This window comes from Cervus elaphus, chromosome 20 (assembly GCF_910594005.1).
Source record: "Cervus elaphus chromosome 20, mCerEla1.1, whole genome shotgun sequence".
NCBI lineage: Eukaryota > Metazoa > Chordata > Mammalia > Artiodactyla > Cervidae > Cervus > Cervus elaphus.
In genome coordinates this window covers 32,939,504-32,955,819 of record NC_057834.1, presented here as the reverse complement: position 1 = coordinate 32,955,819, position 16,316 = coordinate 32,939,504, and the positions used below count along the sequence as shown (strand labels likewise).

The following is a 16,316-nucleotide window of genomic DNA, read 5'->3' as shown; positions in this document are numbered from 1 at the left end:
GGTCACCTAAAGGTGGTCCAGTGGTTAGGACTCCGATAGTCTGCTGCAGGGTCACAGGTTCGAGCTCTAGTTGGGGAGTTAAGATCTCGTGTGCCAAAAAAAAAAAAAGAAGAAGAAGCAAAGGTTGAAACAAAGCTTTCTAGAATTCTCTATCATTTAAAGGTTGTAGGGAATGTTATAGCCAGTAAATAGTCTACATTCTTTGTCACTCATGAGCTGTACGATCTTAAATCAAAAGTCAAAGCCATCATTTCCACATTTGAACAATGATGATACTGAAAGTCACTGCTCCATAAATTTTTATGTGGGTTAAAGAAGATAATACATATAAAATGCTTAGCACAAGGCCTAACACATTTTAAGTGCCCTGTAATTGTAGCTATTTTTATTCTATGTAGTGAATGGACTGTGGTCTATGAGCTGAAAATAGCACAGAAGGGAAGAAAATTTTTCAGCCCTGCTAAGTCATTCTTCTCCTGAAGTAAACCCTAACTTCTCTTCACTATCCCAAGAGAGGGTACTGACTTTAGAGATGTGAACTTGCCCCAGAGCAAACAGCTAGTACGTAGAAAAGCTGAACTTTCAGACATGAGTCTTTCTGATGAAAAAATAAGAGCTATCTCTATAATATGTTGCTCTTCTGGGTGATTCTGACTGTAACTTTAATGGTAGGAATTTCAGTCATTACGGGAAGGCGGGAAGAATTATCGTAAGCAAAGAACTTTGTGGGGCCCTTCATTTCACGCCGCATAGCTGAGTGGTCTAATCCTGTGTGTGGAGTTCGCCTCCCGACTTAGGGCCCAGAAGCCCCACTGTTATGGCCTGTGCCAGCCAGCAGGGGGCAGACTGGCTCCAGCCAGCAAACCGAGTCGGGCTGACCGCTGGGCAGCGCTCCTGTCGGCAGGGGAAGCAGGGCTGTCCTCTGAGCTCCAGGATGCCTGGCACACCCCGCTCTCTCCCATGAGGTGCCAGTGGCAACCCCTCCCATCTCGGTCTCAACTCCAGATGCTGCCAGATGAGTCCTGGGGGGCAAATTGGGAAGCCCTGGGTTAGAGGATGGGGGCTTTTGGAACGTAGGATTCCAGCAGACGGGTACCCACTATGCCTGGGGCTCAAGAAACTCTTCAGCTGCCGAGGACAAGATGAGAAACATGCAGGCAATAGGAGATACTTAGATTAAGTGCAACAAAGACAAAGACCTTGACGGTGAAGGCAGTTAGGCAAGAAAATTGGCTATCTCTGGAGAACTGTGAAATCTAAGATTTTTCAGACTAGGAGACCCTCACTTGTACAAATGAAACGTAAAGAGAGCAGAACGTAATAACCTCTCAGAGACCCTTGAGCTTCCACCTTGTTTTTGACCATTGACAGTTTTCTCTATGTAGGAATCAAATCCAATAGCCTTCCCCATTCAGACTTCCCCCTTCATCCACAGGGATAGCCCAGGGGATTGTGATCGCCACCGGAGACTCCACCGTGATGGGCCGGATTGCCTCACTGACCTCCGGCCTGGCAGTGGGCAAGACCCCCATTGCTATTGAGCTGGAACACTTCATCCACATGATCACGGCAGTGGCCGTCTTCCTGGGTGTCACTTTCTTTGGGCTCTCGCTTATATTGGGCTACACCTGGCTGGAGGCTGTCATCTTTCTGATCGGCATCATCGTAGCCAACGTGCCCGAGGGGCTGCTGGCCACCGTCACAGTGAGTAACCAGGGTGGAGGGTGGCTCCCCCAAGGAAATGAAATCACTCATATTTTCTTTTGTGGCTTAACCTCTCAAGGGCAGAGTACTCCAATGCATACGTGGATGTCAAATCATTTAGTTCCCAAATTACGCTGACTTCCTCCACCCGTATTTCTGGTGCCTTCTCTCTTTAGTGAGAAAACAAGTGAGTTATGATGCAGAAAGCATTAGATTATAAATCACCCAGAGTGAGTTCCAGTCCTGGGTGGTGAACCTGGCCAACTTGCTGCACTCCAAGGCCTCAGTGTATTAGGATTATAGAAGCTTACTGGTGAGGACTTCAGAGTTCATAGAAATTCAGCCTTTCAACCAATGCCAAATATCCTGTATCAAATCTGTAGGAGATGATGATGATTTCTAGTAATGGGAAGCCCACCCCCCTTTTATCTGACTTCATTTCATTGCTGGATTGCTCTAGTTAGATTTCATTATGTTGAATAGACATATGATTCTCTGGTCCTAGATTTCTCATCTGAAGGAACACAAAATAAGTCGATTCTCTCTCTTCTACAAACCTATTTTTTACATTTTTTTGCAGTAGCCATTATGTCCCCTCAAACTCTCCAGGTTGGGAGGCCAAAGAATCCCTTTTACCTTAGTCCTTCTTTCTGGGACATGATCTTCAGACCCCTGTCTTGCTGATCACCTGTTTGGGGCATGTGATCCTTTATCAATATCCTTCTTAAAATGGAAATGAGAGCAATATCCAGGGTGTGGCTGGACTAGCACAAAAACATCAGGACTCATGATGTTATGTATAAAAATTCCACAGTTCAAATTCTGTACATAACCACAGCCTAAGAATTTATTCACTTTTAAAATAACCTTCCCACATGCCTGTTTTCACTTGAATTATGCTTAACAAAAATCTTCTGGTTTAAGTGATTTCTCACGTCCTTTTAGTGCTACAACAGCCCTGCTCAGTTTCACCATTCTCTCCTCTTCATTCTTTCTTTAAACTATTGGTGCAACCCTCCTCCACCCACAGCATCTTATACCACAGTCAAAGGTTAGCCCTCAACGTGGTCCTTGGAAAGACCGGACTTGAGAAAGAGGTGTAGCCTGAACTTGAATGGAGAAAAGGCTGTGGAAAGAAAAGATGAAAGGATCAAGGGGGAGAGGAACATTCCAGAAGGAATAGGAGATCATTGTCTACAATACCCTGGTAAAGGAATGCACTCTTTTTTTGAAACTCTGCCATACAGTAGAAACCAAAATCACTTTCCTAATTTCCTTTACTGTGGCCACAGATGGGAGTTCTAAAGACTAGGTGATGACAAAAGGGAAATAAGTACCAAAAATTACAAGAGCAACAAAAATGATCAGGTTTCCAAAACCACAGAGTGCTGTGAGGAGCAGAGCTCTCCTCTTCATTTACACCCCTCTCCCCTCCTCCTGGCCTTAGGTGTGTCTGACCCTGACAGCCAAGCGCATGGCTCGGAAGAACTGCCTGGTGAAGAACTTGGAGGCGGTGGAGACGCTGGGCTCCACCTCCACCATCTGCTCCGACAAGACGGGCACCCTCACCCAGAACCGCATGACCGTCGCCCACCTGTGGTTCGACAGGGCCATCTTCGAGGCCGACACCAGTGAACAGCAGACTGGTGACTGGCCGCACTGGTGGTCAGAGAGAGGAAGGATGTGGGAGGCGTGATGGGTAGCTGAGAGGGCGCGCCAAGTCCAGACAGGGAGGAGAGATCTGGAAAGGGAGAGGAGAGCCAGGAGGCCTGGCGAAAAGGAAACGTCTCTGAGGAGTGTCTGGATGCTGAACGGGATGTGAATAACCCCCTGCTTTAAACTCACCTGTTCCCCGCCCTGCTCACTGTTCTGTTCTCTCCTCAGGGAATCCATTTGCCAAGGGCTCTGATACCTGGTTTATCCTGGCCCGAATTGCTGGCCTCTGCAACCGGGCTGATTTTAAGGCGAATGAGGAGAACCTTCCCATAGCTAAGGTGTCAGGCCCAAGGGGGTAGAGGGGACTTCAGTGTCCAGCATGTAACCCTAAATCTCTCTTTCCTGGCCCTGGGTGATGCCCCCCCCAGCAGCCTCCCCGTTCTACCCCTCTATCTTGTTACCTTCGGCAAACCCAGGTGCCATGCCTCCCAGGCTTATTATACCAACCCCATCCTGGCAGCGGGCAACAACAGGAGATGCTTCTGAGTCAGCGCTCCTCAAGTTCGTCGAGCAGTCCTACAGCTCTGTGAAAGAGCTAAGAGCGAAAAACCCCAAGGTGGCAGAGATTCCCTTCAATTCTACCAACAAGTACCAGGTACAGAACCGACCAGGGTAGGAGATAGCAGCGGGGACGGGCTCGTCATCTGGAGAAGGGGGAGCTTTGCCTCTGCCTTTCTGTCTGAGCTGTGGAACGAGATACCGTGTGCAACCGGCACCCCAGTTAGGAGGCAGGCTCACCTGAAGGGAGAGTGTGTGTGTGTGCGCGTGCTAAATCGCTTCAGTCCTGTCCGACTCTGAGCCCCTGTGGACTGTGGCCCGCCAGGCTCCTCTGTGCATGGGATTCTCCAGGCAGGAATACTGGAGTGGGTTGCCACACCCTCCTCCAAGAGATCTTCTCAACCCTGGGATTGAACCCGAGTCTCCTGCATTGCTGGTAGATTCTTTACCACTGAGCCACCAGGGAAGCCCAAAGGGAAAGTGGTAAACAGAAAAAGGCAGACATAGATGATAAAGGAAGAGGCCTTCAGCCCTAAGCAGTCTTTTTTTTTTTTTTTTTTTTAGCCCTAAGCAGTCTTGAGGCTACGTCACTGTGCAGCAAGCTAGTCATGAAGTAGTCTCTGAAATGTCCACAGGCAGCAAAGGCTGGCTGGGTGTCTCTGTGGCAACTGTTGAGACTTGCTGCTGCAGAATATGTTAGATTTGTCTGTCACTTCCTTGAGTACCGTATCTCACAAGTCATCAAATATTTCTTTTCATTCCATGTCTGCAGTTCTGGCAGCTGCCATCAGGCAGGTGGTCAGGGCTCTCCTGACTGTGAAGCTGCTTTTCCAGGGAGGTGTGACGAGAGAAGGAGAAATGCGGGGGGAGGGACAGTGGTGGCCTCACCGGGAAATTCATGAGAGGGACAGGAAGCCCAGTACTCCCCTCCCATGCGGGAACACTGGCACACTTTGAGGGGTTCTGGTGGAAAGGCGGAAACAGTGGCATCACCGTTGGGGTGGGAGCTCAGCTAAGGTTTGATTTGCTTAGAATAGTGAAATTCTCTAAATTCATGCAATACCGTAAAGGTCATTCAGGTGTGGATAACAGAAAAGAAATAAGACTCCCAAAAGTCAGTTTGGGTTTTGAGTCTTAAAAACACATAAAAGGGCTCAATTCACAACACATGTACTAAAACTAGAATCATACAGAGAAGATTAGTATGGCCCCCAGATGACAGGCAAATTCGTGAAGTGGTCCATGCTTTTATATTTGAAAGTTGCTTAAAAGAATAGATCTTAAAAGTTTTTGTCACAAGAAAAACATTTTTGTAACTAAAAACAACATAATAAAAGCTATATAGATCTTTTAAAAACAAATTACCTATACTTTCACATTGAATGCTGAACAAGTAAAAGCTTAAGAAACAGACCTGTAGGTTTTTTGTCTCAACTGGCTTTTCGTCAGTGAAATAAGATAGGTCCCCTAGGCCCAAACTGCAAACTTATTTCCATTTTTTCCTGATGTTTAGTGGCCTCACTAACCAGACAGGAATTTTGTGCTTGGCAAGGCCCAATTAAAGCCTTCAACTGGAAAGAATTAGGTACCTCTCCTTCCACAAGATCCAAAAGAAAAGCAAAACATAGTTATGACATTTGTTGGGATATCCAACAAAATAGCAATCTTTCCCCTAGATGACTATGTTAGACGCCTTTTCTGAGCTATTGAATATCAAGTTCAAACAGCAAAATCCTCTGCACCAAGTGTGCTCGGCCAGTCTGCAAGCCGCCAGCTCTGGTGAGGCTTGCCTGGGGCCCCAGAAAACCCCTCTGACTCCTTTCTCTCCCTACCCATGAACAAGCTGCTTTATCGGCTTGCTCTCTGCTCTCGGGGCAGTCAGAGGACCTAATATGCAAGGGACATCTTAGCCTGTTGGTCGTTTGCAAGGCCTGGTCTCTCTCCCTCTCTGAAACTGAAATGAAAGGAAGAAGCTTCTCAGTTCTGACATTTCCAGTTTCTCCCATCTTTTTCATCTGTAATTTTCTATCAAGGCGTGAGTTTTGTGTGTGTGACTAAATTACCAGCTTAAGCAGGTCTTGCTGTCATCTCCAATAATCTCCAATAGATAGTCAACAAAGGGGGTTTTTTAAGTGCTCAGAAAATTAAGCTTTTAAATTGTTTTTTACAGCTTTCTGCTTACGTGAGTTAAGGTTTTCCCTTTTAACTGCTTAAGCGTATTTTGAATAAAATAGCTTTTGGAAAGTTTCCCGAGGAGCCGGTGTAACCACACTTTACACCCAGGTTTCCCATCTGGCCTCTCGGGGCCAGTGCGGCTGGCTCCCTCAGCTCCGCAGGCTCAGTTCCTCCCCGTGTGCTGAGATTGTTACCCGACGGGTTACGTAGCAGGAATTTCCTGTCGATCATTAGAGGAACATCAGAAATAGTTCCTTGCTCAGACCAGATGACAGGAAAATGAAAACTGAAACTGATCTTCTCTGTCCTTCAGGCTCCCTTCATGGCTGTGCCCTCTGCTCCCCGACTGAGCCACAGGGACCCCCAACCCCCTCTCAGGGGACTCGTCATGTTTCCAGGAGACAGTGGCCAGGGGGCTAGAATGGCTAACCATTGTACTTCACAGTTTTCAATATATTCTTTCTTTTTGGTTTGGAGATGTGTTCTGTTTACTGGTAAAAAAAAAAAAAATTCATAAACACAAAATAATAGCACATTCAACATATAAATAAAATTATCAAAGATGCAATTATACAAATTTTACTGGTAACATGTGGAAAATAGTTTATTTACCATTCCCCAAAATGAACATAAAAATATTCGAATCCACCACTGTTTAGTGTAAAACTAAATAAATCAGAATGCTGGAAGAGTTTAGTAACTCAAAGTGAATAGATACCCTTATTCTTGTAGGAAAAAATTAAAGACAGTATTAATAAAAATGAAGCAACAATCATAAATATTAAATAGACAATCACCAAATACGCAATGACTGAGTTAACAAAGAATTTAGAACATAGGCTGGTTAAGAGAGCTTGGATTCTTCCCTGGATTCCTTCCACCTTCTAGCTATGTGATTCTGGACACAGCTTAAACTTAGTTTTGTCATCTATAAAGAAATTTATAGTACCTACCCCACAGGGAAGTAGCTGGGAGGATTAAAATGACAATTCACATAAAGCACTTGGAACAATGCCTGGCACATAGCAAGTGCTCAATAAATGTTACTGTTATTATTCATCCTAATCCCATCCTTCAGGCTCAACCCATCATGGTAAAGAACTGTCAATGTTTTTCAATATATTCTTCATTAATACTCTCTCTCTTTTATAAAAGCCAAATGAAGTGGGCATCGCAGATCTTTTACGTTTTCTCAAAGGAGCTAAGGTTTGCAGAGGTTGAGTGGACAGACCCGAGGTCGTAAAGCTAAGAAAGCATTCCTGCTGGTCCGAGAACACGGGTGTTCGGCTCTAAGTTTTCTTCCTGTTCACTGTGCTGTCTCCACTCTCTAGCCACTCAGGCAGAGAGGAAGCCAGAGGACAGAGTGCCTGGGCTGCCCTCAGCTCCAAGTATGCTTAAGACAATAACAGAGATTCGTGTGCAAACAATACCAGGCTGTGGGGTCCTACGAAAGAGGGCGGAGTTCGACCAAAGAGCAGATATGACTGCACAGAGGAGGGCTGTGCTGGGTCAGGGGACAAGGGAAACGGAGGTATGACGCAGCTTAACGTCGCTTCTCTGACCCAACCCTCGCCCTCACCTCTTTCCATCGAAGCTTCCTCTCCTCTCCCTAGGTGTCCATCCACCTTCAGGAAGACAACTCCCAGGCCCACGTCCTGATGATGAAGGGGGCACCCGAGAGGATCTTAGAATTGTGCTCTACTTACCTTCTGAAAGGGCAGGAGTACCCAATGGACGATGACATGAAGGATGCCTTCCAAAACGCCTACTTGGATCTGGGAGGTCTGGGGGAACGTGTGCTAGGTGAGGCGGCTGTGGGAGAAGCCTTTGCAGAGTGACGTCAAAACTTTCATTATTTGTGGGGTGAAGAATCTAGGAGGTTGGGGCAAGCGGGTAGAGACATAGTGGAATGACTACTGGTCCCATCTTCTGTCCCTCTCCAGGGTTCTGCTTCTTGAATCTGCCTAACACTTACCCCAAGGGATTCAAGTTTAACACCAGTGAAATCAACTTTCCCATGAATAACCTTTGTTTCGTGGGGCTCATCTCCATGATTGACCCTCCCCGAGCTGCCGTGCCTGATGCTGTGTGCAAGTGCCGAAGTGCTGGGATTAAGGTAAGTGCCGGAGCAATCCAGACACCCCTCACCTATCCTAACCTGGATCAACAGTAGGAAACCTTGGACAGGGTAGGTTCTTCATTTAATTGAGCTGACTTCTGCTTCCTTGAGCTTATAAGTTTTAGTCTTGAGAGAACTTTATAGTGTGTCCTCTGTAGTTAGAATCCTGTCTTGAATTAGAATCACCAGGGGATGAACACAACACTGTAAATCAACTATATTTCGATAAAATTAAAAAATAAAATAAAACGGGATCACCAGGGGAGCTTTAAAACTCTGATGCCTTGGCCACACTCCAGACCCTTTCAAGTTTCTAATTGGGAGCCAGGTATCTGTATTTTTCAAAACTCTCCTAGAGATTCCAGTGTGCAGACAGGTTTGAGAACCGAAGCCCTAGGAGACTGCTTCTCAGACTGATGTGCATTGAATAGCCTGGGGCTTTTATTGGAATGCAAATTCTTTTTCAGTAAGTCCAGAAGTCCCCAAGATTGCGTATTTCTGACAAGCTCCCAGGTGATGCCATTGCTGCTGGTCTGCAGGCCACACTAGAAGTAGCGAAGTGCTAGAAGATGTCATAAAAATGTACTGCTGAGTGGGTTGTCAAAAGGGTGAAGCCAATGGGCTGGGGTCCTGGGGCAGACACTTGAGAGATTGAGGGACTGAGAGCTGGGCCCCTCGGCGGATCTGACTCGGGCTGAGCAGCTGCCATAACAGGTGTATGTCCAGGAGCAAGAGCTAGAAGTTGAAACGAAGTGGTCCGAGAGCAAACCCAGAGACGGGAACTCCCCTTCAGACAGAAGAGGACTTGGGACTTCATGGAGTAGCAGCAGTAAAATTCCTCTAATTCTGAGATGCTCTGTATTCCACTTTCCCAGGCCAAATTCTACCACTTGTTGTTGTTGCTTGTCTGTTTGCTTTTGTATTTTGGCTGGCATGCGGGATGGTTCCCCGACCAGGGATCGAACCCAGGGCTCTGCAGTGAAAGTGCCAAATCCTAACCGCTAGGCCACCAGGGAACTCCCTCCAAGGTCAAATTCTAAGACTCCTGCACATCTTCATAGATTAGGTATTGTCAGCTCTCTGCTCACACTTGATATTCTGGAATATTTAGGAAAGCAGGTTGCAGTTGGGGTGCTGGAAGTATTTAAGGAGAACTGGCTGCTCTCTGTCAGAGTTGACTTCATCTTGACCTTTAACCATTGGCGGTTTGTCTATAGCAGTCTGGGTCACGCTAAGTACAATGATCGGTCACTGTAGTGGGAACCGAGGAATGGATAGAGGAAATTATTCTGTGTGAATTCGCTGATTACTACAAGATGTTTTGGGGTGGAACAGTGGCTCATTATAACACATCTGCCCAGGGTAACCGTACATCTTGATAGTCCTCCACAGATCGACAACATCGTACTCTGCTAGCTAAATGGAGAAGGGGTTCATTTGCATTTTCGCAGCTTCCAGGTGGGCTGCCGGGATAAGAAGTATAGATATTATGGAGGTAGTCTAAAGCTTACTTCATCCAGGAGTTTATGGATCTCTTTAGCAAGAAGGAGAGTTATAATTGTGTCCACAGCTGGGGAGGCCCACCCAGGAGACAAAGAATGGACCTGAGGCTGGGTGCCTGCCGGCGCAGGACACACTCACGGCCGGAGAGGCAGAGCGAGCTGGGATAGGTCACAGTCCGAAGGGGATCCTGGCGGGTCTGGAGTTGGCACCTGAAGTACAAAGGCTGGTGCTTCCTGGGCCCATTCTTGTTCTGGGCACAGGTTTACATTTTCATTTCTTACCTCTTCTGGACCTGAAGCTGACAGAAACTTGGCTGGCCTGGTGAGGAATTCTGCATCACTCCCTTTTCCCTATCGAGAAGTGTAAGATGTACACAGGAGGCCGTCCTGCAAGGAGGGCGAAGTGCAGTGGCTCTACAGGGGGCCGGGTTTCCCAGGCGGCTCAGTGGTGAAGAACCTGCCCGCCAGTGCAGGAGACACAGGAGACTCAGGCTTGACCCCTGGGTCAAGAAGATCCTCTAGAGAAGGAAAGTGCAATCCACTCCAGTATTCTTGCCTGGAAAATCCCATGGACAGAGGAGCCTGACGGGCTACAGTCCCTGGGGTCACAGGGCGTGGGACAGGACTGAGCACACACACAGAGTGTTGTCCCAGCGGTGAGCACCCTCCAAGGCTAACTCCAAACTGGTGTTGATGCAGAGCTGACGGATGTGATGAAGCTGTTGAAACAGGCTGGATAACAGCTGCGGGGCAGCAATATTTTTTTTTTACAATTGACGGTGGGACTGGTATTTCTCAGATAGTCATGTGTTCAGGCCTTAGGAACGAATGATTTTAAAAAACTAAAATAAGGGACTTCCTTGATGGTCCAGTAGTTAAGACTCCATACTTCCAATGCAGGAGGTGTGGGTTTGATTCCTTGGGGGAACTAAGATCCCACATGCTGTGTGTAGCATGGTCAAAAAAAAGAAAACTGAAGTAAAATTATCCCATTATGGAAGGGGAGTTGGTGGGGAATGGATTCGTGTATATATATGGTTGAGTCTCTCTGCTGTCCACCTGAAACTGTCAGGTTTAATTTTAAGTCAATTATTAATTGGCTATGTTGTTATTTAGTCGCTCAGTCTTGTCTGACTCTTTTGCAAGCCCATGGCCTGTGGCCTGCCAGGCTCCTTTGTCCATGGGACTCTCCAGGCAAGAATACTGGAGTGGGTTACCATGACCTTCTCCAGGAGATTTTCCTGACACAGGAATCAAACCCACATCTCTTATGTCTCCTGCATTGGCAGGCAGGTTCTTTACCACTGAGCTACCTGGGAAGCCAATTGACTCTACTCCAATATAAAATGAAAAGTTTTTTTTTTTTTAATAAAGAATACCAAATCATTAAAAATAAAATTATCCCATCGTATTTGCCACTACCTGAGGCCCTTAGCAGTATGAGGCTACTCGGCCCTAGCTATGAATTCAGCCTCTTCTAAGAATTGCAGCCAAGCAGCAAGCACCTGAAATTAAGGTCACTAGCGCTGGAAGCTCTCTCTCAGTGGGTCTGATCTGGGGGAAGAGGGCCCAAGGGAACAAGGAAGGCAACTTGCAAGTGTACGTGGGAACACCAGAGGTACAGCAGCAGCAAGAAGTGAGACATGAAATTCCTTTAGTACTTGACGAATTCCAGAAACTACTAGATGCCTTTTATTTTGAAGGGAGCCATTTTCTTCTATTATGTGAATGCATCTCAATGTTCTGTGAAATTGTGTCCTAGGAACTCACTCTTGGGGTGACTGACTTTGTTTTTATTTCTCCGGGCTAGCATAGAGGTGGTACTTCCAGAAACTGCCGTAGAACAGTAGCCCTGGTCAGGCAGGGCTAGGTACAGCTGTCCTACACGCCATTATTAATGAGCTACTGGGAAACGTCCAGGGCACTGTAAGCCTAAAAAGCCGTCACTGAGGACTCAGTCCGAACCACACCTGGAATCTTTGGTGAGGTTCCCTCCTAGATGCTCCCTGCGCCCCACAGGCCGAGCTTTGTGAGGCCCCAGTGCCTCACAGCCCAGCCAGGGCATTGGAAACCGATGAGGGGGGAATTGCTCATAGCGCACCTTGCCTGAGTCCCTGGGAATCCCAGCTTAGTTAGCACTTCCCCCAGCCAGTCAGCAGTGCCAGTGTGGAATGAGGAGGGCTCATGGGAAAACCCCTTCAAGGCTTATTTCCACGCTCTGGGAGTGAATAGACGGACCTTTCCGGGACCTCTGTCCTCAGTTCAGCCACAGTCAGATAGTTCCCTTCTCCCTCACACCAAAGCCTGAGAATTATGTGCTTAGAGGGCACTTGGGAACCATGGGCAGTGGTATCCCAGGAAGCAATCCTTCCTTCATGCTATAATTGCTTGTTGATGGGTTACTCTGCACTAGGAATTATGCTAAGCTGGAAACTTAACATGAATCATAGGCATGGCCCCATGCTCTCAGAGTTCTCAGTCCAGCAGAGGAGAGAGACAGACAAGCCATCACACACAGACAATGTGCGGAGGGTTAGGAGAACAGAAGCCTAGAAGACCACACGCATGGGCACCTGATCTTTGGGGAGGAAAGGGATAGGACTAGGGCTGGGCCCAGGTACCCAGAAAAGGGCCAGAACCCAGGGGCACAAGGAGGCCGTGGGAAGAAGAGGGGGAGAGTGAGGATCAGAAGGCACTTGGGTCTGGATGAAAGTTTGCTAGGCAGATGGATTCCTCCAGATGTTCCTTTACTGCCATTGCTCTATGGGTAGGTGCTTCTGTCTTTGAGCTTAAAAAGGCAGTATAGCACTATAGAGAATAGTGTGGAGGTTCCTTTAAAAACTAGGAATAAAACCACCATATGACCCAGCAATCCTACTACTGGGCATATACCCTGAGAAAACCATAATGCAAAAAGACACAGGTACCCCAATGTTCATTGCAGCACCATTTACAACAGCCAGGACATAGAAGCAACCGAGATGTCCATCAACAAATGAATGGATAAAGAAGTTGTGGTCCATACATACAATGGAATATTACTCAGTCGTTAAAAGGAGCAAATTTAAGTCAGTTCTAGTGAGGTGGAGGAATCTAGAGCCTGTAATACCGAGTGAAGTAAGTCAGAAAGGGAAAAACAAATATTGTATATTAACACATATATTTGGAACCTAGAAAAATGATACTGATGAACCTGTTTGCAGGACAAAAATAGGGATGCAGACAGAGAGAACAGACTTAGAGACACAACAGGGGAAGGAAAGGGTGGGACACATTGAGAGAGCAGCACTGAAACAGCTACATCTCCGTATATAAAACTAGTGGGAAGCTGCTGTGTAATACAGGAAGCTCAACCTGGTGCTCTCAACCTAGAGGAGTGGGAAGGGGTAGGAGGTGGGATGGAGATTCAGGAGGGAGGGAGTATATGCACACTTATGGCTGATTTGAGTTATTGTAAGGCAGAAACCAACACAACATTGTAAAGCAATTATCCTCCAATTAAAAAGATAAAATAATTTAAAAAAAAAGAGGCAGAATAGCTTCTGGAGCGATACATGAAATTCTGAATATAGTGTGCTTGTGCGTGCTGAGTTATGTCAGACTCTTTGCAACCCCATGGACTGTAGCCTGCCAGGCTCCTCTGTCCATTGGCTTTTTCAGGTAGGAATACATTTCCTTCTCCATTTGAAGATAGTAAATACACTCAAATCCCTGATTTATTCATGGGAAACCAGAGTCCAGTTTGTCCTATGTTTTATGGTCTGATGGCCTTGACCCCCCACCCCCACCTCCCAAGGGTTGAAGCTAACATAGCAAGATTTTTGACTGACAGCCCAAGTTCTTGGGAATGAGCTACTTAAACCCCTGTGGAATGACAGCAGTGATCTCTTAGCTCTTGGAGAGAGAGAGGTGAAGGACTGGGGACCTCCCTGAAGATGACTCTGCTCTCTTTTCCTCCCCTCCCAACCCAGGTGATTATGGTAACAGGGGATCATCCCATCACAGCCAAGGCCATTGCCAAGGGTGTGGGCATCATCTCAGAGGGCGCTGAGACAGCAGAGGACATTGCTGCCCGGCTCAAGATCCCTATCAGCAAGGTCAATCCTAGGTGAGACCCCCTAAAGAACTCAGACATACCATTTTTCCCCCTCCATCCTTAGCTTGCTCCACCAACTAAAGTTTTCAGAGGTTCTTTCTGTAGGTAGGACATGCATGGTTTACTTACTGAAAAGTAAAACATAACAGGAAAATGACCAAGCGACTATGTCAGTAGGTTTTCAGATGAAGGCAGGCCAAGAAAGAAGGTAGGGAAGAAGGAGGAAGAGGTGGGGAGTGGGGACACAGTGTGTCGATCTGGAGAGAGTGCATGGCTGCGGACACGTTGAGGAGATGGGGTTGAAAGGAGAAACAAGGAGGTTATAGCAAAGATGAGTTTGAAGGTACCAGGATGCCTGGTGAATTCTCAGTACCTGGAACTAACCCTTAGAAATTCCTCTTCCTCAGGGATGCCCAAGCCATTGTGGTGCATGGCTCAGAACTAAAGAATATGAACTCTGAGCAGCTTGATGAGATCCTCCAAAACCACACTGAGATCGTGTTCGCTCGGACCTCGCCCCAGCAGAAACTCATTATTGTAGAGGGATGTCAGAGGCTGGTAAGGGAGACCAAGGAGGCTTGGGAAGTCACCCAGGCCCAAACCAAGCAGAAGAACAGGTGGGCTGGGCTGGAGGAGGAGCCAGAGAGCATCCGATTGTGACCCCCTGAGACAGGCATCTATCTGGGGGCTCCCTTGATAGCTTTGCCATCTCAGGAGGTGCAGGAGAAGGAAGGGCCAAGAAGCTATCTCAGGAAACAGAAGCTGACCTTTAGGACGGGTCCTGAACCTGACGCAGTAATTATTTCACTCCCCTTGTGCTTCCCCCAGGGAGCCATTGTGGCGGTGACGGGGGATGGGGTGAACGACTCCCCGGCGCTGAAGAAGGCAGACATCGGCATCGCCATGGGCATCGCTGGCTCCGACGTGTCTAAGCAGGCCGCCGACATGATCCTGCTGGATGACAACTTTGCCTCCATCGTCACGGGTGTGGAGGAGGGTGAGGAAGCAGGGTGCCCAGGGTAGGGACTTACTTGGCCCTCAGACTCAGGTGAGAGTTGATGCACATTATTCTCATTGCCTTTGCCCATCTTCCAACCTCCTGTACACACTGGGAGAAATCACTGTAAGTCACAATTTTGCAAATTGGATTCAGCTGGTCCTTAGACCATCACTATGTGGAACCCTATGTGATTGGAGGAAAGTCCAGATTGTCTAGGCGGAGGGCAGCTCTAGTGCAGCATAGTTTGTTTGCTTCTCTCGTGGAGATTCTCGTGGGTCTACTGTAAGTTTCAGGGTGTAGCCATACCCATGACTACTCTGTACTTCACAATCTCAGGAGGACTTTCAGGCAACCTGTTGTCTGAATGATGTTGACACATCAAAGTCATTTGGAGCCTGACTGCTTGAGCCAGATCAAGTCCCCTCTTTCACAGAGACAATTCCCATTGGTGAAGCCCAGATTTCTGCTTCCTGGGCTCCCTCATTTCTGCCTGGAGCTATGAATTAAAACCTATTACAATCCATGTAATAATAATGGTTAACATTATACTGAGACCGTGAATGATCCTCAGTATTGAGACCTTGTATAATCCTCAGTATCGTATGTCCACTCAATTCAATGAACTTTTGAGCATCAGCTATGTATCAAGCACTATTCTAGATGCTGGGGATTCAACAATGGGGAGTAAAAAGACACTTCCTTGCTCTCAGGTAACTTAATTTCTAGTGAATTAAGATAGATAGAAAATAAACTGAACAGTATAATAAAAGAAGACAAGTGCAATGGGAAAAAATAAGTAAAGCAGGGAGTGGAAGGACGGGTGACACTTTTTTAAAAGGTTGTCAGGGAAGGATTCAAGCCATCTTGCAATGCAGGAGAAATGAAACTCAGAGAGGTGAGAGGTGCCCAAGATCACAAGTTAATTATGGCAGAAAATGCAACTGGAACCCACACCCAGGCTTTTTCCATTTCAGCCTTAATTTTTTTTTAATTGAAGTATAATTGATTTAGAGCATTGTGTTAGTTTCCGGGGTATAGTGAAGTGATTCAGTTATATATATATATAATTTGCCCCTTTGATAATAATAAGCTTAGTTTTCCATGTCTGTGAGTCTGTGTCTGTTTTGTAAATAAGTTCATTTGTGTCACATTTTAGACTTTACATATGGGTGATGTCATGATATTTGTCTTTGTCTGACTTACTTCACTTAGTATGATAATCTCTAGTTCCATCCATGTTGCTGCAAATCCACCCTTAATCTTCTTAGGGCTTTTATACTGGAATTCTCAGACATCTCAAAGTATTAACCAGGCCCCAGCCTGCTTAATTTTCAGAGATCAGATGATAGTAGCCATGTTGAATCCAAGAACACAGAGTATACAAATTTGACAGGCTTAAGTCATGGCTTTAACTAACAGTCACACAATTTAGAAACAAAACTGGGGCTGCCAAGGCCGAGGACCCTTTCTCGGGCTGAGTGACACTGCTTTGTAGCGGTCTCTCTG

At 46.7% G+C, this 16,316-nt stretch overlaps 1 protein-coding gene and 1 pseudogene across 1 annotated transcript in view; both read left to right on the top strand.

Moving 5' to 3' along the window:
- The window catches only part of ATP1A4 (ATPase Na+/K+ transporting subunit alpha 4), a 31,242-nt gene that overhangs the window by 6,062 nt on the left and 8,864 nt on the right, over window positions 1–16,316 (top strand). Inside the window, exons 7-15 of the mRNA XM_043877414.1 lie at window positions 1,436–1,704; window positions 3,152–3,350; window positions 3,589–3,698; window positions 3,881–4,015; window positions 7,707–7,896; window positions 8,037–8,209; window positions 13,686–13,822; window positions 14,218–14,368; window positions 14,639–14,807. Of these exons, the coding sequence (XP_043733349.1) occupies window positions 1,436–1,704; window positions 3,152–3,350; window positions 3,589–3,698; window positions 3,881–4,015; window positions 7,707–7,896; window positions 8,037–8,209; window positions 13,686–13,822; window positions 14,218–14,368; window positions 14,639–14,807 (1,533 nt within the window). The remainder of the gene's footprint in view (window positions 1–1,435; window positions 1,705–3,151; window positions 3,351–3,588; window positions 3,699–3,880; window positions 4,016–7,706; window positions 7,897–8,036; window positions 8,210–13,685; window positions 13,823–14,217; window positions 14,369–14,638; window positions 14,808–16,316) is intronic.
- On the top strand, window positions 5,069–5,168 carry LOC122678504 (annotated as a pseudogene).